Source organism: Protomyctophum parallelum, assembly GCF_964188405.1.
Source record: "Protomyctophum parallelum genome assembly, chromosome: 6".
Lineage (NCBI taxonomy): Eukaryota > Metazoa > Chordata > Actinopteri > Myctophiformes > Myctophidae > Protomyctophum > Protomyctophum parallelum.
Window position 1 is genome coordinate 24,092,411 of NC_139701.1, and position 23,874 is coordinate 24,116,284.

Sequence of the window (23,874 nt, forward strand, 5' to 3'; positions counted from 1 at the left end):
ATGAGAATGTACCATAATTAAGAAATCATATAAAATGTAGAAATCAGTTATAAGTAATGCAAATATTCACACACTATGTACATCAGTTGAGAAGTGAATGTACAGTTAAATGAACACTAGGATTTTACTGTGTGTCACTGCTACTCCCACTAAGGGGAGTTATATGAGTATAGTAATTTTGTCCTTGGTCACCTGGAATTAATTGTCACTAGCTCTCACAGTTTCATTTGGATATCATTGATGTCGCGCATCACAGTAATTCACCATTGTGTATCCTGTTGCTGGTCAGTTCAGTGCAGGAGTGAAGGACTTACTATAGCAACAATTCCCATTGAGATACTTTCTCTGTAATTCAGATGGAGAATGGTGAACAAGAGTCATGCTGGCTTTCCATCTCCGGCCCGACGTTAATCCTAATGTTATGAGCTGTGTGTACTGGGAGGCTTATACATTTGTCTCAACGCCATCCATGTCAATGGTACAGTGGTACCATTTGTCCTTTTTTCTGTGCCTCGGGGGTATAGGGGGCTTTTTTCTCTCGTTTGGCGGTCGGACACCCTCCTCCAGCTGCATGAGGCGGGCCACATCAGGGGTTATTAGCTCCCCCTTGACATCCATGCGAGGCGGTTGGTAGCTGCCATTATTGTTTCGACAGTTCATCAGTGGCATCGGCGAGGGACTCTGCACGGGTTTGGCCTCGCAGATCAACGGTACCTGGGAGTACGATGGGGGAGGAGAGGAAGGAAATGACTAGGGCACAGAATAATAGTACTGTAAGTGTGAATGCCATAATTATGGTTTTTGTCATTATTTTGTTTGATATTTTACTTATTTGATGATTTGGGTAAAATGTGTGTTCCGGAAGTTTGATTGTGTCATTTCCGGTAACATGACCATATAGTTTGGAATAAGCTCAGGATCGCACAGGTTATTGCAGCTTCCGTCCATGCTGGGCAGACGGGAGTTTGTCACATTGAACATGGAGCATACAAAGTTAAACGTTCGTTTGTTATTTATGTATCAATGGTTTAAGTTGTCAATATTTAAGTTCTATGTTACATTTCATGATGAGGTTCATTGATCGTTATTTGTTTCCTTTCAGTCCTGGTTATGATGACTTACGTGCAGTCAGTGAGGTAAAAGACTTGTTTTGTTCACGAGTAATTTCTTTATATTACGTTATGTGCTTTGTTTCATGTTGCTCATTCTGATCATGATTTATTTGTGTTTTATGTCAGTTTTGAGACGTGGGCTTTGGAAGCGATGCTTGCTACAATAAAGCCGTCAGTACATACACAGAACAACTGCCTCATTTGTTCTTCAAGTTCATCAAAGGGAGTGACCGTAAGAGTGCACAAGCGTTCACATCTTTTTATATCGAAGAATAGAATAGTATTATAATGGCATAGCAATTCTGGGCATGTCAAGGATTCGAAAATGTTTTTATTTTTAGTAGTAGTAATAGGATTTAAGTGGTTAAGAATAAAACATTATTACTCAAAAACTCACCCCATCTCCCTCTTTTATGAAGTCTTTCCTGCAGATGTGTGCCATGATGCCTGTGGCCAAAGCGTCCCCCATTACATTCACCATAGTACGAAATCTGTCCCTGAGAAGGAGGACACTGCATGAAATGTCTCTGTATCACACAATCACACAGCGGAACAACATGTATAAGTGTATTACTTACAATGCCCAATCGACTGCAATGATGAGCGTGATGTCATCAGTTGGCAAACCGACTGATGTCAACACAATCACCATAGTGACGAGGCCGGCCTGTGGAATCCCTGCTGCACCGATACTGGCTGCAGTGGCTGTGATGCTGCATGGTTGGGGAAAACGAAATTACTGATAATAAATTGTACAGAGCCATTGAAAGAGGACAAAGATATTTCACATGAAATGGAGATGAGAGAATCACATCCATTAAATAAATAGTAAATAAGTAAATAAATACAAGTATTAAAATAACAGTTCAACTGATTTGATTTATACTGTACTTCCGTACTACCGTCCTATGACATTGTCATACACAGATAATAGATTCTTCAACCATCCTGAGTCCTGGGACATTTTGTCCATGGCATTTGTACTGTTTTCAAACAACACTCAGCTTAATCCTTCCTTCTCTCTGCAGCAACCAAAACTCCCTGCTCCTTAAACCTTAGCTTGACAATACAGAAAAATTGAGATACAGTAGCTATAGCCCCATATAAATTACTGTGGACACATGAGAAAAAGCTGTGTCATTACTAGCACGGCCCCTTTTAAGGGTAGTGCATAAAAGGGGTGACCAGGTTTGAGGCCTCATGTTGGAAATGTCGTCGTTTGAGGAAGCGGACAATGGAAGCCAAGGTTCTGATGAGGATGATATCAACAATAAGAGAGCGGATAGAAAGAGGAGTGATTTGAGTGGGTCAGCAGATGGGAGAGAAATGTTTGTTGTTGGGATGACAGCTGACAAGTCTGAAAGACGGCATTTTTGGAAAGTTTGTGGATAGGTTGATCGGGAAGGTACATTCACGGGTCACTAGAACGGGAATGGTCGTCATCGATTGTAAAAACGAAGAGCAGACATATGTCTGTAAACCCTCAATATCTGTCCGGTGAGTTGCTCTAAACTCCTGGGAAGGGAAAAGAGTGGAGTGCCTCTGACATTGAAGGAAAATCTTTTTCTGGAAGTTGATGGTGTGTGTGAAGCAAAAAGGTTAACGCGATTTCGAGGATCGGGAGAAAACAAAGTCTGTACGACTGACATTTAATGGGAGTGTATTGCCGGAGAGAGTATACCAGGATTATGTGAGTTACAGGGTCAGGCCTTGTGAGAGGGCACCAGTGAGATGCTTATGTGTGGGAGGGACACCTGCGAGGAGAAGTGTAAAGAACAAGAAGAGGTGAACAATATGCCGGATCAGCGCAATGCCCAAGAAAAGTGAAGAGAGATGAAGGTGAATAGGGTCAGGGAAAAAGCTAGGGGAATGTCTTATACAGAAGCAGTGAAGAACCCGAGCGAGAGCAAGGTGACAGTGCAACCACAACAGTGTACAGCCTGCCGGAAACTAAAAGAAGAAGAAGAGGCCTCATGTTTGGCCAGATTCCTGATTTGAGTGTTTGTTGGGGACCTGGAGGCACGTGGTAGTAGTACTTGATAAGAAAACCGCGAACAAATGTTGATGCTTTGATAATTCATTTTGATTATATGGAGATGGAAATTAGGGGCATTTTATATTCCATATACAGAGTTTGGCATGTGTGATGTTTTGTGAGTGTGAAGGCTCATACATAGTCTGGATTTTCGGTGGTTAGGTGACCACCGAACTACAACATGACGTCACGAGCCGCGGTGAAGAGCAAACCACTGCCACCGCTCCAGCCCTTCTCTCTGTTTTTACTCACCACCGCTCAACGTTATTTCAGCTCCGGTGGTCACCTCACCACCGAAAATCCAGACTATGAATAGGCCTTGAGCTGGGACGCTGCTGAAGTCAGTATAGCGTAGAGGTTTTCAAAACACAACCTGATGGTGAGAGTGTAGTGGGCATGTGTGTGTACTGTATGTGTGTGTCGGCCTGTCGGGGGATGGGGGCTTGGGTGGCGTGACTAGGAGATGGCGTTTTATCCACATCACGTGGCTCCTTTAAACAGAGAGATTAGTGGAGATCTCAGTCTGCTGTTGCTTTGTTATGGATTCATATTACAAACGCATACTGTACAGTACAGAGAGCTCAAGGGTTGGACGACAACGCACATCCTTGTTTGGATTTCTTGGTCAGTGATAAGTCAGTACTCAACAGATAGGCCAGTCAATCTAAGATTTGGCCCAAAATAAATTGCAATAGTAATCGTTCAAGGTTTTTCATGATCCTTTGCTGTATTTTGCGTGTCTTAAGTACCAGGTCTTATTCCCTAACTTGAGTAAACTAAAGACCTGGAGGCGTGGTCAATGCTCTTTGGCCACTCAGAATAGCCAAATGGCATTGATCACGCCTCCAGGTCTTTAGTTTACTCAAGTTAGGGAATAAGACCTGGTACTTAAGACACGCAAAATACAGCCCTTAGGGTCATCCAAATAACATATTAAAAATTGATGGATTGATACATTTTAATTATGCTTTAAGTAGCATGTGACGTGTTAAACTAGGGGTTATTCATGATTCCAAATCCATTGCAAGCATTAGTTTTGCACGAAATACACTCCTTGGGGTAAAAACGTCCATAGCCGTCATCACAAATGTGATGAGGTCATCACAAATGTGATGAGGTCATCACAAATGTGATGAGGTCATCACACTTGGGCACATTTGGGCAAGTGGCTATGGGCTAATTTAGCCCAAGGAGTGTTTTTCGTGCAAAACTAATGCTATCTAATGTTAGCTGCATTGTTCACCACAACGGTTCCGTTCGGGAGGGCTCCGCAGACTGAATAAAACAAGAAATGAAATGTCATTTGCAGGTGGTTGCCTTAGCAATATAAAGAAAACAAGTGCATCTGTGTCTGATCATGTTTAGCTTAGAGGCCAGCCCTAGCTTTTTCTATTGGCTTGGAGGCCAGGAAATTATGAAACGGACTGTTTTTGTCTCAGTGGCGCAAAGGCACAGTTGCATCTTGAGTGACAGGCTGCCCACTTGCCCAGCCAATCATGAAAAGTTTGCTACTACATCGCGACTACTGGTCTTGGTGATTGTTGACACAATGACACTGTTCACTCGAGCAAGCCACTGACTGAAGCAGTTTACACTACAGTCAACAGCACTGGAACCGATGGTTTTAATACCTGGATATTGTGTCGCGCTGGTCGGAATTTGTGACTTTGTGAAATTCTTACGATATGAGTAGTCACAAGAGAGAGATTTAAGAGGAGTTTGCACGTCTGGGAAGTTGGCTCATGATACTACAGTCATGTCCCTTCCAAACTACTGCTGCTATACTCTCTTTTCACTGCTGGCAGTGAATGAAGCTGGGCTGAATGTGGAAACAAAACGAATTGAATGTTTGACCTTGACTTCTGACCAATCACAGTAGCCAAACTAGTTCAGAACATCTCGGAGGCGCAGAACAACCGACAAAGTTCTGAAGGCGCCCACCCGAAGCTTTGACTTTGAATGCTTTAGATATGTATTATATCTAATATAAGGACAAAATGAATGTATGCACAACACATGCACCTAAATATGCAATGGACTCCAGGGGTAGGGCCTGACAAGCCTCCCTAGCTCTTTTTCAGATATTGGACAGGACATAAGCAACGGACACTCAAAAGACGTAGAAAATAAATAAAAGGAAATTATTTGTTATGTATGAACTGTATGTCCACCATTCCGAAAATAAAACTGAACTGAGCACTGAATGCCGAACCAAAAAAACTTTTGTCTATGCTGGTGTAGTATGCATTGGTCTTAACCCCCCGAGCGCTCATAATGACCATAATCAGCATCTAACCACTAATCAGTTGAGTTGTAGCAGGTTCCATTAACAGTTTGTTAGTTGTCCAGTGTGTTGGATATTGTAAGAATGTATTTATCTACCTCAATCTCTGCCAGACATGTACAAATATTATGTTCATGTACATGCATTTGTGTAAAAAAAAAACATCAATCAATCAATTAATCAATCAAGCAGGGATGCATCAGTTGGGTGAAGCTGAAACAGAATTTCCCCCATGGGATTAACAAAGGTCTCCCCTTCCCTCCCCCTCCCGATGCTGAGGGGACTGGATTAGTCTGATGTGGTGGTATCATCATGTGAAGTGAGCGACATTAAAGCCTCATCATATCTCTAGCATGTTAATAAGCATCTATGCACAGATGGCACGATACGACCGCACTACCGCAGCAGTCTGTCATCCGGATTTACTACCAACCTGATGGTGATGATCTGGCCAAAGTCCAGCTCGTAATTATTGACCTGTGCGATGAATATGGCCGCCACGGCCTCGTACAGAGCCGTGCCATCCATGTTGATGGTGGCGCCCACTGGGAGCACAAAGCGGATGATGCGGCGGTCGATGTGGTTGTTCTCCAAGAGGCACTTGAAGGTGATAGGCAGAGTGGCCGAGCTGGAACAGAGACAGAGTGAACTCAAAGTGCTGATAAATATGAAAAAGTCACATTAAGGAAAGTTGCATTGCAAATGAATATCCTCTAGTCAAGTGACTAGAGTCTAGTCCAATCAGATGACATATTGTATTGCACTCAGAAGCACAGGAAAGGTCACAGTGTTTTCCAGTACATTCTTTTTTCAATAACAAATAGCAGAGCTTTTCCTTTTCCGTTCTCCTTTATGCCCTTTGAGTGTTATTCTTGTTCCAGTGAAAAGGATTTTTTATTTTTATAGTATTTATATGCAGAGCGCACACATGAGATTAATCTAAAGAGAGTGAAGGTGCCATACTGTGAAATGGAACTGTTGACACAAAATAAAGAGAAAGCAGATGTTAAATTGAAGTAGTAAAGTATAGTAGATAGATTTGGATGGAGTACAAAGGCAAACATTCCTGGCAAATATTCTTTGTTTGTGCATTGCTGGGAATGAATTACTGATTGTGGATGCAGCCCAGTTGAAAAAAAAGAAGAAAAACTAAACAAAAAAATATTTTTCCTCTTGTCTCACATCTTAGAATTATTTGCGTTAGTTTACTACATTTACTTTGCAAACATAAAATGTTTGTAAATGACATGCCCCTTTACCTGGAGGAGGTGGCCAGGGCAATCAGCAGGGCCTGGAGGATCCCCCGAATGTAAACAATGGGGCTCTTCTTGGTGATGAAGAAGTACATGGCTGGGAGGATGAAGAGGCCATGCAGTATCAAGCCAAACACCACGGTGAATGCGTAGAAGCCCAGCTTCTTCCCCATGTCTGACGGGTCACTCATCTCCAGGATCTTCCCAGCAACCAGAAACACAATGCCAAACGGGAAGTACCTGGTTCACCACAGTTAGGGTCAAAGGTCAAACGTAGCAGCGCCAACATATTCTTACTCCCAATTTCACATATGGATGCTTGGCCATGCAGGACCCGTTGGTGTCACTGGGTCAATGAAATGAGTACACCTTTAGGACCATTTTTCAATGTGCAGGGTATTACCAAAAATGCCATTGACTGACGACGGAATGTGGAATTGATTGAGAACAAGGCGATGTTGGCATTAAAACATTGCATCGAGTGAGAGCCCGCATCGAGCGTTGTGAAGCCCGTTTCTGCCAAATGAGCACGCGCGGTCTAACTATACTGATAGGGTGGGAATTGGTTATGATCTGTCGTTATCAACATGGTGTACGTGAAAGGGCATCCTGGGTGCCACAGATACATAATCATGACAAAGCATCGAAATGAGTTGGGAATGAGAATGTGTTTGGTGTGAGAAGGGTGATGAGAAATTCTGAGAGTCATTCTCACATCTCAGCATGCAAATAATAACAACAATAATAGCTAGAAAAGTGCTCCTCGTAGCACAGGCGTTAGTAGTAAAAAGTGTTAGCCAATAAACATGGAATATGAACAATTGGAGAGATCCATCTTGATCATGACTATAGAGATAATGTGTATCGATTTGCATGATGTTTGGACAAAATGTGTATGATTAATGTGTAATTAATGTGTTTTTGCAATGTGTTTTTGCAATGTGTTCCTCAAACAGGCCGATGTGAAAGTAGAGGCTTTTACTTGGCCTCCAGAGAGTGTGCATGCAAAGTTGCCAGAGATTAGTTGCACGCACACACACACACACACACACACACACATACACATACACATACACATACACATACACATACACATACACATACACATACACATACACACACACACACACACACACACAGGTGAAACATAGTCTTGGATACGCCTTTGGCCTGGCCGAGACAATACTAATACATCGTAAAAATGTAAAGTCAAACTATACCATATAACGATGGCCACAATTCTCAGGACAGCCTCATTCAAACTCTGGCAGAAATTCACCAAGGGAATGCCATTTGGTCCCATCCTTCCCAGCATGATGCCTGTGAGGAAAATTAATATACATATTTAACAACTATATAAACGTTGGGGTCTCTACTAGGCCCCCCTCCTCTTCCCTTTAGATCAATTATCTTTGCCATAAATGGTACATTATTCTACAAGCATAGAAAAAAACACTGCATTCTGCAGTCTGCAGTCATCCCTGCAGTTAGGCAGGCATGATGTGGAAAGAGGGAAAGAAGGAGAAGCCTCGACAGTGTGTATTGAGTCTGAGTTCATGAAAGTCATGTGTTTATGTGGGAGTAGGGCCACAGATTTATTTCGGATTTGTGTGCCAGGTCACGTTATCTCAATGTCTGTGGTGAAAGTACGATAACATAGCAAGTTGCTATGGAGACATCCTTGATCGTGGCCACAGTCCACAAATCGCACAACAGGTGTCTTCTTATTCTATAATAAATATTGGTTAAATCTATTCGTGAGTTATCTGACTGAATTATATTATTAAAATCATAGTGTTTTGCCAACTATTTAGGGGCCCCAGCCCGCAGGTTGGCAATGGAAGCCACTGGCCTGGTCTTTACCCATGGTGGATGAAAAGATGACTATTCCTAGCACATTCATCCCATCGCTGTTTCCTGGCCGTGTGCGTACGATTACATCGGGAGGCGGTGTCAGGTCGAGGGCGAAGTTCTGTATGCCAGTTCCATTATCATCCCGGATGCCGTAGATGAGCGCTCGCGGTGTGCTGGACTCTGATAGGCTCTGACTCACAGTGGGTTTCGGTTTAACGATGATCTGACTGCTTGTCCGGTACTAATGGAAGGGAATAGAAAAGGGGACCATTAGCCTCCCCTGGTCATGACAAATCACTTGTGTTATGTGATTTGTCGTGTGCAGTGTGCTGTGTAGCCTGAAACGCCCTCACCTGTTGAAACGTCGCCTGAACCAGATTAGATGGAAACATGTTGCTGCAAGACAGAGGGAAATATTCATGAATGTGACATAAAAGTAAAAAGACAAGCACATAGGTCTATAGTCATTTAATTGTTGCTGTCAGGCAGAACACATATGCCTATATTCACTCTCATCCATTGTAGCCAGACTTTCCCTTCCTTTGTATTCGTTAGTGCAAGTACTGTATAAAGTAATGACAGGATACAGAAGTCATGTCCTGAATAACATTGAGTGACATTAAAGGTGAATTCCTCCAGACGTCTTTACCGAAGCCCATTCGGGACAAAACACTGCATTTAGCTGGTTGGTGTCTTGCATGGTTTCCACCGCCATTGGTGTATGAATGTGTGTGTGAATGGGTGAATGTAATGCACAATCTGTAAAGCTCCCAAGGCGATATATAAATGCACCATTTACCCTAATACTAACCTCACATAAACTATGCTTAAACCTAGCTCAGGTCCATAGCGTTAAAAGAACGTCTCCTTAACGCTATGGGACTTTCAACTTCCTGCGATCACTTCACAGGCTGCACAGCCTGTGAAGCGATTGTGACTTTCGCTACTCAGTAGTACTCACCAATGCAAAGACTGTTTTGTGGAGTTGAAAGCCTATACTTTCCCTAGTGGACGCACCCACCACACGTCTAAAATACACCTTTTGGCCAGAAAAGAAAATATTTTACCAGAAGGAAAGATCTGGTCAATGGGAATTATCGATTGACAAGATCTGTAGAGGTAGAGGGCACAGTGGATAACTAAAAAAAAAATTCTTCCGGTGAAATATTTTATTTTTACTCCATAAACTCAACAACAACAACAAAGAATTTTGTATTACGTTATTTTCTATTTTTGCAGCAGTCGACAGGCTGTGCAGCCTGTGAAGCGAGCGCAGGAAGTTGAAAGTATAGCATAGCGTTAAGGAGAAATCCTAACATGCACCAGAGCTAGCCTGGAACTCACCTATGCTTTCTATGGCATAGGCAGCTCCCGGCAGGATCCGCCGGCAGAAACTGTGCGCAGCTGCTGGACATGAGACTAATTAATTAGAGCGACAGAGAGAGAGAGAGGAGTGTGTGTACTGTGTGCGCGTGTGTGTCAATTTAACAAAGGTGCAGACGATCAGAAATCGGCAGAGAGTGATCGACGTTTGCGCTACTCTATGCAGTATTGAAGTCGACTCGGACCCAGAAATAAAAACGTCTGGGTTTCCGAGGCTAGCCTAAATCTAACCACGCCCGGCCAAAAGAAGGAGTCCGGAAGTTGATGAGCTTCTCTGTATTTCCTCAAAATCTGAGCCAGTTGTGTGATGTCACCAATCCTAGGTGAACCTTTTCATGGTCTAATATGCAAATTAGCCATGAACTAAAACCACTTTGAGCAGCAATGCTGGGACACAATGCCTGCAATATGTGCAATTTGAATAGATCTCAGAATTTCTCAGTGAGGGAGAAAGTAAAGAGATGTCCTCCCAATCCCAACACACTGTGCCAATGATGTATACTGTAGTCTGTACGCGTATATCTAATGTGCGGCTGAGCATAGACATGGTAACGCCCCGCCTGCCTCTGATTGGCCTACCAACACTGGCTGTCTTGACTGTCCACTGAGGTGGATATATAGCTATGCTGGATAGTCTGATCTCTGCTGCTGCAAATAATACAAGTATACGGTATCGGTATGATACAAGAGAATTGCCTATAACTTGTAAGTTTTATTTTTGTAGAAGAGGCAAACTAATATTGTTTATGCCGTTTGCATGTATGCGGTAATGTGATTTGATTTGGGTGTGTTCTAAATAAAGTTTTTGTGTTGATTATTGTGTAATTTATTTGTATGTGTAAACGTGAAACATTATTGTACTGTAAAAAGGTCTCTTCTCCCTTCACCTTTATCCTTTTTAGTATAATAGTAATTAGATTAATACACGACATGAAATGAATTGTGTCTTAAAAGAATAGTGTTTTATTGTTTTTGCGAATGCAGCTGAAAAGTGCAATTGTGTGTAAAGCAGCAACATTGCACTAGATTGGCTGTTGTTCAAGGTGGGTGGGCCCACTGGGCTGTGTCAGGTCAGGTGATTGGCTGTAGTTCAAGGTGGGTGGGCCCACTGGGCTGTGTGAGGTCAGGTGGAGAGGTGATTCTGGTGGAATAAAAGACGTGAGTCTGCAATCCAGCATTGCTTTGTTTTCATTCTGCAATCTGCATGCATAGCGTGTCAGGTGGCTCGACAAAAAAAGGTAAAAACTATGTGGTTCAAATAAGAAAAATGTGCTTGTTACTGCCTGGCTGTCACTCCGGGGCGGGGTAGCGGCCAATATACAGCATAAAAGTGAAAGTGAAAAGGCCACAAGCAACATGCAGGCAGCCCTATTCACCTTTTCCATACAGCCCATAGTGCATTGCGTTTGTGTGTGCATAAGTTCCTCTTTCTCTTGCTGTGTTGCCAGTTTTGCGAGAGAAACAAGTGGCCAGGTCTATGAAAATGAGCACGAATGCAAATAGCTGATCTACAAGTTCACAGCGACACATTGTGAGGTTGTACATCCGTTATTTAAAAACACATTGAGAATAAATCGAAATGTTTTGAATATTTTTTAAACATTTCAATAGAAAAGACACAACATATGTTCAGATGGATGTCTGTGAACAATTGCATATTAATCTGAGGTTCCTTGATGTGAAGAAATGTGGAAGCAAGCCCAAATACTATACACTTTAGAATCAAGCCCAAAGAAACATCAACCAGCAACTACCAATAATTTATTTGCAAGTGACTTTACAGAAAAAACAAGTCAAATGTTGCTTATAATAAGCAGACATGGCAATACGGCCTGAAGGAAGCAAACATAGACTGTAAAAAAAATATGGACAAAGCGTTCTCCGGGTCTTATATGGACGTAAGATGAAGCCTGTCAGTCCTTGAATCTTTCTAGATCCGTTTGGGCCCAGCTGGCCATTGGCTGGCCCAGACAACGAGGCGGGACTTCCCCCCTTCTTCGTTGGTTTTTATTTTCACTCGAGCGGGGGGTGGATCCCGATCATAGACTGTAAAGGTAGCCACAACCCTCAGAACATACTTGAAATTTTTTTTATAAATGGGACCATAATTTTCCAAAAAGAATATTATGACTATTATGAGACTTTAAAATAGTGACTGGAAGCAGAAAGTATTCATGACCATGTTTATTAAGGTAATACAGTCTAGGTGAAGTTGGGCCCAAATACATGGACCTCTATGGAGCTATGGGGTTTTTTGGGCCCAATGACAGCGCCACAACAGGCCATTCTATGAACTTTCAGGAAGGCAGGATTTCCTACTGGCTTCAGACACTATTGGCTTCACTGCCTCCCTGGAAGCAAAGCACACACACAAGGAGCCCCAGTACGTTGGCGGGGAAAAACGTGGATAGCTTAGTGGTTAGTGAGCCCCTGGTTGTCCCAGGTATGATTCCAGGCCAGGTCAGCAATGTGTCGAATGTCGATGTGTGTCTCTGAGCAAGAAGACTCTTATCCCTGAATAGAGCGTCGCAGTCCCACCCCCTTTCAGAAGTGGCCCAGGAAATGATTCTCCATTCATTTTCTCCATAGGCTTTTCAAAAAGTATTTATATAAAGACTGTTACGCCGCGGACAAAGCCAACTCGGATCGTGACAAATCATGACAACAAACACAATATTTTGTTCCGATCAAATAATTTGAAAGAAGAAAATAAAGGCAGGATACAACACTATTTGTTTAGTTTTTCTTCTTACTAACCGTCTTTAAATAAATACTTTTTGAAAAGCCTATGGAGAAAATGAATGGAGAATAATTTCCTTGGCCACTCGTCGTTCTGAAAGGGGGTGGGACTGCGACGCTCTATTGCCGGAATGGCTGCTCACTAATATACATATAATGTGACAAACACACATTATATGAACTAAATGGTGTGTGTGTGTGTGTGTGTGTGTGCATGCATGTGTGTCTGTGTGTGTGTGTGTGTGTGTGTGTGTGTGTGTGTGTCTGTGTCTGCGCGCGCTATTTGAACCATAATTATTTTGGCGTGCGCAGGTAATGGTCTTACCGAATGAGGTCCAGCAGTGCGTCAGCAGAGCTCATGACTGGCTTGCCACTGTCCCCAGAGTCCTCCTTCTGTGCCGCTCCCCCCGGGTGGATGATAGACACCATGACGATGCCCACCACCACGGCCACAAAGGTGGTCCACAGGTAGTAGGACACTGTGATCAGGCCTAGCCGGCTGGAGCACTTGGCATCCAGTGCTGCGAGGCCTGACATCAAACTGCAAACAAAAAGAGAAGGACCAGTATAGACTGTGAAAATTATGTGATAATTATGTTCATTGGACCAGTTGTGGACAGTAATGAAGTACATTTAATTGACTACTGTAGTTATACAGTAAGTAAATCCTTTGCACACTGTACTCACTTGAGCCTATTTGCAGCCTATTATTGGACTAATAACTTTGATACTTTCACTCCTCAAACTCCTCTTCAAAGACATGTTCTACTTTTGACTCCAGTCTCCACTACATAAGGAGGGGTAGGGGGATCCATACAATGTACATTGTAACCTGTAAAATTTAAATAATGTACTTTTGAATAAAGGTGTTTTGGAATACTCTTGGAGTACTCTTTGTACAAAAAACAGGCCTATATAATAATAATAATAATAACTAGAAAAGACGCAATTTTGTTTAAATTGCGTCTTCACTAATATTGTGAAGTCTTGCTACAACATCTGTCCAATTTTCCGTGACTCCTTGACTCTCTTGAAAACGCTTGAATAGTTCTCTAGGTCCCTAGTTCTCTAGGTCTTCTGCCCCCTCATGTCTTTATAAACGATTGTAAAACATAGATTGGTTACGTAACCAACAACAGCCAATTAGCTACTACAATCGTTATGCAAAGCCCGGCCAATAACAGCGGAAGTTAGATTACTCCGGAATAGCCAATTAGCTGCTACAAACGTTATGCATAGCTCAGCCAATCACAACTGAAGTTCGATTTGATTGTTCGATTACTTGATTCCTCCGGAGGAAAAAGAAGTGTCACAATAACAATAGTCTGGTTGCCCCGGGCAACCACACTAATAATATGAATAATAATTGACTGAACAACGTTTACTTGTGGTAGTACTATTTTACCAGAAATATCTATACTACTATACAAGTACTGGGGTTGAGTAGATTGTCTATCACTGAATTTGACCCATCCCAGGCATTAGGAGTGGCGGGCTGAGTACTGAGAAGTCATTGCCCGGGGACCAGCTCCAACACTACAAACTAGAGAATAAGCCCTTTGAGATGCAGGGTGTCTTGTTTTCAAGGGGGTCCTCAATTCATACCAGTAGTGGCATGATGCTATAACAGAACGCTTAGCAACATGACGCTCAACAGCAAAATGCATAGAGAAAACGTCAAACGTTTATGCTATTACACTTGCTTAGGATACAGGATCCAGCTAATCAGATACAGTAGCACTCGAAATGTATTTCCTGTCCTGGTATTGAAAGAAAATGAAAAATTAATCCAGGCTTTGATGTCCACAAGACATTCATGCAGTGGCTTCAGTGCATTGGTGTCATCTCTTTTCAGAGGTTTATATAGTTGGGAGTGGTCCGCATAAAAATGGACGGTGATGCCATATTTTTTCACGATGGAGCCTCAAGCGTTATTCATAGTCTAATATTTTCGGTGGTGAGGTGACCACCGAACTACAACATGACGTCACTGAGCAAACCACCGCTCTCCCCAGCCCTCTCTGTTTTTACTCGCCACCGAAAATCCAGACTATGAATAAATAGGCCTTACGGCCGAGCTACACCAGACTTTTTACGCGCACACGCGAGCCCCGCATATGCACGCTTAAAATAGGACTGGACCTAAATGCACGTGTGTGCGTAAACGCGTAAACGCGCGCTGAAAAGCCTGGTGTAGCTTGGCCGTTAAGGGGAGGAGGTAGAGAGAGAAAGAAAAACCTCATTCAGATTGACAACTGAATCACATAACTTAACCACAAAAGTCTTGTTTATGTTTTTCGCCTATAATGACATGCCCAACATTGGTATGCCAGGATTAAAGTGGTTAAGGCCTCGGTCACTGGATCCACATACTCCCACATCCCAACCAAGCACGTTCCCCCTGATGTTACCACAAAATTGCATCTGGTTGTGGTTTGAAATCATACGTTAATTGTGCCGCTATGTGAAAGTGAAAGCAAAAGCAAAAGCGATGGCTTGTCTCACAACATATAGCTGGTGGATGGAAAAGAAGCTCCACCCACGCTGCAGGTTGCCGCTTCGGCCAGATTCCCGGAAAATCTTGCCCCAGCGGCAACTTGCCGCGAGGGTGGAGCTTCTTTTCCATCCACCAGCTGTCTAAAAACCATAGACTGTAAAAAATATGGACAAAACGTAAAATGAAGCCTGACAGTCCTTGAACTGTAAGTCGCCATCTTTGTAGATCCGTTTGGGCCATTGGCTGGCCCAGACAACGAGGCGGAAAGTATTCATGACCATGTTTATTAAGTTAATACAGTCTAGGTGAAGTTGGGCCCAAATACATGGTACTCTATGGAGCTATGGGTTTTTTGGGGCCCAATGACAGCGCCACAACAGGCCATTATATGAACTTTCAGGAAGTCCCGATTTCCTTAGTGGCTTCACGAAATATCTGTCTGACTGTCCCCCTGCTAAAAACCCGGAAAAGACGTTGGGAGTCAGCTTCCTTTGGCTCACACTCCCTCATCAGCCCAACAGTGCCATTCCCCTTTCAAACCTGAGAACATTTCCCCAATCAACCCACCTCCTATAAGACTGAACTCCTTTCACACACTCAATGTCAGGTTATACCTTGTCACCCACCCCAGGGTTTCCTGCACAATGTTGTTGGTATGGCGCTGCGCCATGCTTGAAATAAATCACGCCATGCCAAGCTGAGGGGGCTAGTGAATCATGGGGTGTGTGTGATAGGAAATGTCCAGTACCTCCCCAGTGCCACCCCAAGTGCCACCTCAGTGTCTGCCCTGCAGTGTCTGCCCAGTGGCTCCCCAGTGTTCCCCCTGAGTGCCTCCCCAGTGTCTCCCCAGTGTCTGCCCAGTGCCTCCCCAGTGTCTCCCCAGTGCCTCCCCAATGTCTCCCCAGTGGCTGCAGTTTCTCCCCAGTGCCTCCCCAGTGTCCCCCCGAGTGTCCCCCCCGAGTGCCTCCCCAGTGCCTCCCCAGTGTCTCCCAGTGCCTCCCAGTGTCTCCCCAGTGTCTCCCCAGTGTCTCCCAGTGTCCCCCTGAGTGCCTCCCCAGTGTCTCCCCAGTGCCTCCCTGAGTGCCTCCCCAGTGTCTCCCCAGTGCCTCCCCAGTGTCCCCTCAGTGCCTTCCCAGTGCCTCCCCAGTGTTCCCTCAGTGCCTCCCCAGTGTGTCCCCAAGGCCTCCCCAGTGTTCCCCTGAGTGCCTCCCCAGTGTCTGCCCAGTGCCTCCCCAGTGTCTCCCCAGTGCCTCCCCGATGTCTCCCCAGTGGCTGCAGTTTCTCCCCAGTGCGTCCCCAGTGTCTGCCCAGTGCCTCCCCAGTGTCCCCCCGAGTGCCTCCCCAGTGCCTCCCCAGTGCCTCCCCAGTGCCTCCCAGTGTCTCCCCAGTGTCTCCCAGTGTCCCCCTGAGTGCCTCCCCAGTGTCTCCCCAGTGCCTCCCTGAGTGCCTCCCCAGTGTCCCCTCAGTGCCTTCCCAGTGCCTCCCCAGTGTCCCCTCAGTGCCTCCCCAGTGTGTCCCCAAGGCCTCCCCAGTGTTCCCCTGAGTGCCTCCCCAGTGACTCCCCAGTGCCTGCCCAGTGTCCCCCAGTGTCCCCCCAGTGTCTCCAATAGCAATACAAGAGCAATAATACAAATTAATCTTAATTTATTAATTAATTCATTAATCAAAAAGTTCGACGCGCGGCCCAAGGCCGCGCGCCAGAAGCCCCCCCCCCCCGCGCCCAGCACCATGCCAAAGCTTTTTCCTGCAGGAAACACTGCACCCTTGTGTTTGGTGTCGCTTGTTCTTGGACTCTGTGTTTTTGGACATCCTGCTTTACTGCCCGCTTTTCTACACAGTAAGCATTGTATTTGTTGGACTCAGACTGCTGCTGTTCTGCCTGCATTCTGCTCTGTAGATTAGCATGTTTGGACTACTGTTCTCCTGCCTGGTTGTTACTGTAAGATTTGCCTATTTTCTGTTATTAAATTCTTAAATCTGTGGCTTTGCATCCTGGGTTCAATCTAAACCTCACTCCTGACAGCAATTAACGCTCTGAATGTGCACCGACTGATTGTGTGTGTGCGGTATTATGGGTCGGCATGTCATGATGACAATGTTGTGCTGACTGGCTCACTAGCAGTGACACATTCAGTGAATGTGTGAATGTAAAATAGCATGTGAAAAAAAGTGAAAAGCATGCTAGCAATAGATCCAGGAAGTGAGGCGGCCAGGGTTTCATTTTAGGTATCAAAAAGAGTGTTTGGTGGTGGTTTGTCAAAGAGACTCCTTTTAAAGGCCAATGCTAAACCCGAATCAGAAAATGATAAACCACAGAGTAGTGGGGCCGGAAAACCTTGAGATCTGAAGAAGAAAAGTTTGGTCACGGAACATTTCTGAGTCTTTAATAGCTCTGAATCCATTCAGGGCTTTTGGACAAAGAGGAACCTGCTGTGGCCTCCTGACTGGAAGGTTAGGTGAGGAATAAGGGTCCAAGCCCAAAGGGACTTTGGTCCCTTATTGTATTTGTCTTTCTCCTTATTCCGTCTGTTTTCGCGTAACTTGGCAATATAGCCGCAATTTATTTCCTAAAAATCAACCGTAGACATCTTATGAGCTACTGATGATCGAGCTACTTATTTCTGGCTTATTCTGCGTTGGGCGAGTCCATTTGGATGCGTATTATCGGGCTTTGGAGACTGAACTAGGCATATGTATTGATTTGGAGCGTATGCTGCAGGCACACACTGTTGATTCTTGCTGCTGCTGGCTGTACAGGCTGCTAGTAGTGCTGGCCCGTCCCCGCGGTGCAGCGGTGGTACACGGAGACTCGACACGAATCACGATACATTATATACATTGATTCTGTGCGTGGTTCAATGACAGTGTTTTGTTGTTTTGATTGATTGATTGAAATATTTATTAACAGTTTGTAGAATTTACAGTACATTTTAAGCACAAACTCAATACAAAGACTGTCAACTGTGAGTGGACGACCCAATTAAGCATTACACTTGTTTACAACAGGGTCCACATTGTTCAATTCATCAAAACATTTAAAGACATACAAACATTTAGAGACATACAAATAGACATTTCTATGTAGCTAAATAACAGAACAGGAATTCATCATATAATTGTGGCTTTGCATTGGCTGCGCTGCGTAGCTTCAGCCGAGGTTGGTTTGAAATTATATCGAGTGACATGCGAACATTGCAAACGTGTCAAATAACATACAACTGTAGTATGCACGTTGCTCTGCACGGTCTGTCTGCTGCTCTGCAGCCTGCTTTGCTGCCATCAGTGCCATTGATATTTGCCCCTCCCCTTCCCATTGGTTCCCATTGCCTAGAGGTAGCATTGCCGTTGCTTGTCGTCCCATTGGCTAGAAGCAGCCAATCAGGTCAGTATGGACTACTAGGGTGTCTAACTTATAAGGGTAAACACCTATAAACACAGGGGTTACACCTCACAAAAATCTGGTGTTGCAAATTGTGGCTGATCGGTAGGAATAGCTCATGAACCGTTTGACCGTCAGCAATAAAACTCCGAGACACACACAGATTTTGTGTTCTGACTTTTGACCTCTGACCTTTTCCCACCATTTTGAATTATATGAAAACTGTTCAAATCTATCTAATCTGGGGATCAAAATGCACAAAAATGTCTACACGTGAACTTTGGTCCTATATCGACAAAGAATTGTGAGTAAATCTTTTTTTACGTGAAAAAATAAGGTTTTATGAGTCAATAAAAATTGCAGTTTTATGATTTTTTTTCTTCTGCCCCTATACATGCATACTGTGTGCGTGGCGCTTGTGCTGGCTGTGTATTGTGAATGTAAAGATCAAAAGATCAGTCTCTAATCCCCCACTGCTCGCATTCAGGACACAAAACACGCATGCACGCACACACAAGAGCAGGCATAAAAACACATGTCCCGTATCCTACCGGACAGACAGAGAGAGAGAGAGAGAGAGGGCAGATGAAGTGAATGGATATGGCAAACAGATGGCCTCCTTAATTCAGAAGCTTACTGCTGTTCAATAGGCCTGACTATATATCATGTGGAATGCAGCCATACATAGGTCATCATCTATCTAAGGCTGCTGATTATCTCATCATCTCCTGGACTTGTGTGAAACTAGCCAATGAAAAGATGTGTGCAAAACAGTTCGCAACCCCCCCACCCCCCTCCCTCTTTGGCTGCTGTAATGTGATCTCCCCTATGGATCTCCCTCTCACTCCGCAGAGAAACCTTACCTCACGGATAGTCGCCTCACCATTTAGCTTATTCCTTCTAAATCTCTGAATTTAAAATATAGCTCGCTCAGCGAATGTCTTAGTTACATTAACATTGTTCTTATAAAGTACTTTATAAGAAGAAGTTTGTGCCTAACTACTACAATCGCGTTTGTTATTTTGCTACTGCCAGTACTTCTGATTGCACGCACACACGCACACACACACACACACACACACACAACACTACCCCGTGTCCCACACACACACAACACTGCTGCGTGGATTTAAGCTGTCAAACCTATTTTGTTACAGTTAAATATGCCACAGACACTTGCCTGAACTGTGCAGCTGATATATATACAGCATTGTCATATTTAAAAGGCGCTTTATAGCTTCTCTCAGCTCAAAGCGTGTATGAATAAGGAGATAAATGAACAGCTGACGTCGGTGGGAGAGGACGTCAGCTGTGTGTGTGTGTGTGTGTGTGTGTGTGTGTGTGTGTGCGCGCGTGAGAGGGAGGTAAACAGTCAGCAACACGTTAAATTTCTACTTCTACTAAAGAAAGAGGCAGCGATGGAGCCATAAGTCCATATCCATAAATTCGGGGACATAAATTGCGCAAAATACACATGACGGCATCAGCCTGCTGCATCCTCCTAGCTGTTGTGTGCTAAGCTAAATCATCATACAGAACCACAACAGTCAACACGGCTCTGACCAGGGTTGCCACATTGACTGAGAGGGAAACAAGCAACCAGGTCTATGAAAATGTTAACAGGCCAGATCAAGTCAGAAAATCCGAAAAAGTCAGAAAATAAATCTAGAATAAGCAACAATATTGCTGACTGTCAAACATCATTGTCCATATGTTGTTTTAGAGCAGTGGTTCTCAAACATTTTCATGTCATGGACCACTAATATTATATATATATATATATATATATATATATATATATATATTATATATAATATATATATTTACTATATATACACACCGGTATATATACAGTGTACACAAACCGTATATCTAGGTGTGCCCCCAGATTTTTAGGCTATGAAAAGTGTGCCCTGGGACAAAAAAGGTTGAGTTAAGCGGTGCCCAAAAGGTAGATCACGATCTCGGCCAGCGCCAAAAATGCTCCCCGACAGCATAATCGGTGCAAATACCGGGCAGTGTGTATGAGCCATAACGTGTTGACTACACTACACTACACTAATAAGGACACATAATAATAACTAATAACCAACATGTGGAGTCAACTCCCGCAATTTCCTTCTTCCCATAGTGCGCGGCAAAGTAACTCTGGGATGAGCGTTCGCAAAGCGGCCGCGAAATTCTAGTTGTAAACAAGTGTAATGCTTTATGGTGTCGTCCACTAATAGTTTTGTATTGAGTTGTGCTTGAAATGTATACTGTAACTCGCCAATCTGTTAATAAATTCTTCAATCAATCAATCAATCAATCAATCAATCAAAAAAATCACATAAATTGTGAGTGGAACTGTGTAAGTAGAACATGTTTCTTGCATTTTCTGTCAGCATGTCACCGTCTCCAAATCCCGACACTCGATCTTCTCTCAATGATAAACACTTACACTTTATCATTGCTCTGGCAAGTCCTGCACAGAAAATAATAGTCAGACCTATAGAAATGTACACACTGGCACCCCCTGCCGTTTTAAGAACTCTCCGCGGCTGATGTAGGCTAATAAAGGACATATTCGGGAACAGCATTCACACGCGCAAATGGTCGGCACAACGGAATGCAGTCAAGGTTGCATGCACCCTGTATTACCCCGGCCGGGCTACACCAGGCGATTTCGCGTGTGTTAATGCGCTCAGTGCGTATGCGTTTACTGCACGCATACAGTGCGTTTGGATAGGACCAATAATTGTCAATGAAACCAGCTACACCAGACTCCACGGATACACGTGCTCTAAAAATAGGATCGGTTCTATTTTTTTTACATATGCCCCCATGCCCGCGTATCTATATATCTTCCCGGAAGGTCCCGCACAAATCTGCCGCGCGCCACAGATCTGGTGTAGCCGGGGCATTTCGCACACATACTTTGTGCGCGCAGTGCGCTTACGTCAAACGCACACATGCCCGGTGTAGCTTGGCCGTGACAAAACATTATAATGTCTTATAGCTCTAGTCTGAAACAATACGAGTGTCATGTTTCATCATGTTTATGTTGATTCTCGTGTCCATGTGTCGTGCGCTGGTGTAGCTGTCAGACGAACTTTACGCACGAGAATAGTTTCACATGGCTATGCGCGGTGAGCGGTGACGTCATCGTTTCTCAAAAGCTCCATTTCACATGACTACACTGTCTACACAGATCCACTGATCCGGATATTTTGGAAATCTTTAAAACCTCCGTTTGAGTGGCTGAAAAGGCGAAAACGTTGTTTGTGTGTGCGCTGAAAGGCCCAAACGCACGGATTTTAGCTATTTTTGACAGGGGGGGCCGGTATTGATTTATACTATAGTACATCTGGCCACAAAAGACATGTGGCCAGTGATACTTCAAGGCAGCAACACATCACTCTTCCATGGGCTATTGATGAGATAAAGTAGAACTTTAAAGCATTTTTATCAAGGTCACAGAGAGACAGAAATATTTCTATATAGTGTCTGAAAAAGTAAAGACATGTCTGAGCTCTCCAGGACAGACAATGACAGTGCTGGCCCTGAGCTTCAAGGGGGGCGCCCCTTGAAGCACAGGGCCATGTCATTGACCAACGGACTCATATGGAGCGAATAATAGATTCACAGGATAACAGCTCGTATCTGCTTTTATGTTCATTTGCTATTCATATTCATATCACGTGGTCCCATTTTGTAACCATTAAATATGCCATTTCTTAAGGTTCCATGAGTTTATGTCTACAGCCTTTTTATTGGACTTTAGATAATTTGAACCTGAGTAACGTTGCATCACTAATACTATATGACTCAGGCAATATAGCACTGGGTATAACGGGCAATGGATAATGGAACTCTTAAAGACAATGGCATGTGGCACTTTGTAACGCACAAAGCACCAGGTATTTTAGGTATTTAGGCAGGTGACCAAAATAGCTACTTTAGTGGGGGAACGGCCCTTCCCCAATGCCAAATAGTGGCTTTAGAAAGCTCAGACCAAATTAGAGCCCTTAATGTTGCTATTTGTTTTTTTAAATGTTGGTTGAGATGACAGTTGTATTGATTCGGATTATTATGCTTGATATTTAAAATAAATATTTTAATGAATCATGCTGTAGTATAGGCCTACCTAATTTTGAGCTTTTCCAAAGGCAGTAAAATCTATTTGCAGTGTTTCAGATCAATATTGTTTTCCTGTATCAAATAAGAGGGAACGAAATATCTCGTCTCGTTCTCGTCTCGGTCTCGAGTCTCGACCCCCCTAGGTCTTGTCTTGGTCTCGCTTTTGGTGGTCTCGACTACAACACTAGGTAAGACTATAGTAAATAATAAAAAATAAATCGCTATAAAATGTTGTACAAAAATAGCTAAAATCTTTTACTTTCTCTATTAACAACCTAAAACATTAACCATGGTTGAAAAAAAAAAGAAAAGTATTCTGCCTAATGATGTCACAGCCATCCAATGAGACACAGATTTATTTTGTATCATAAAGATTAGTGAGGACCAATTATGAAGACATGTTGAAAAGTGGTGAAGTGGTCCTTTAACATTTTTGAACTGTAATGTAAAATTGTATGTCAGATTAAGCGGCGCCCCTTTGAAAAAATATGAACACTCCAACAACACTTATTAATTCTGTGAAAACCACAACAGCTAAATGAGCTGAAGCGGATAACCTTCAAATCTTCAAAATACAATACAACAATGAATACAGCGCTCTATTGCATGGCATCACAATTAAATTAAACCACATCAACTGTGGAATTCAATCATGAATAATACCTACATTGTTTTTTCTGTTCCACTAAATAGTATATATGCATAGTTTCATTATATCTAGATATTCCACTGTTACGTTCTTAGCTTACGTATGATTCATGAAAACTACTGTATGTATTGCCATGCTTTTTGTTCTTGCTTAACATAAATCACTCTGGATTAAGAGTGTCTGCTAAATGCCTAAATTGTAAATTGTAATGATATAAAATTAATTCACGTACATTCATCTTCCTAATTAAAACAAAGGGTGTTCTGTTGGGCTACGCTGGTAATTTCATCAAGAGAGGGCCAATAAGAGCAATATAAAGTTACACTGTGCTCAACATGATTATCTGAGCAGCCATCAGCTGGGTGAAGCTGGAATTAAATTTCCCCTGCAGGATTTATAAAGGTCTTAAAGGTCTTATTCTACATCTAACATTTAGCATCTTCTAAAATCTAAATGCCTAAATTGTAAACATGCACTTGGACCAAATTTGACATGATGTAGCCCAATGCGTGCAGAATTATTTTCTCTCCATTACAGGACATGGCAAGAGCATCAACGTCTATTGAAAAG

At 43.3% G+C, this 23,874-nt stretch overlaps 1 protein-coding gene across 1 annotated transcript in view; it reads right to left on the reverse strand.

Moving 5' to 3' along the window:
* Positions 1-23,874, reverse strand: part of slc1a7b (solute carrier family 1 member 7b) — a gene marked incomplete at its 5' end in the record, with an annotated part of 35,663 nt that continues 11,789 nt past the window's right edge. The window contains 9 exons of the mRNA XM_083766362.1: positions 1-714; positions 1,510-1,609; positions 1,691-1,825; positions 5,865-6,059; positions 6,691-6,924; positions 7,905-8,004; positions 8,548-8,779; positions 8,892-8,934; positions 12,986-13,201. Of these exons, the coding sequence (XP_083622488.1) occupies positions 445-714; positions 1,510-1,609; positions 1,691-1,825; positions 5,865-6,059; positions 6,691-6,924; positions 7,905-8,004; positions 8,548-8,779; positions 8,892-8,934; positions 12,986-13,201 (1,525 nt within the window). The 3' untranslated portion in view covers positions 1-444. The remainder of the gene's footprint in view (positions 715-1,509; positions 1,610-1,690; positions 1,826-5,864; positions 6,060-6,690; positions 6,925-7,904; positions 8,005-8,547; positions 8,780-8,891; positions 8,935-12,985; positions 13,202-23,874) is intronic.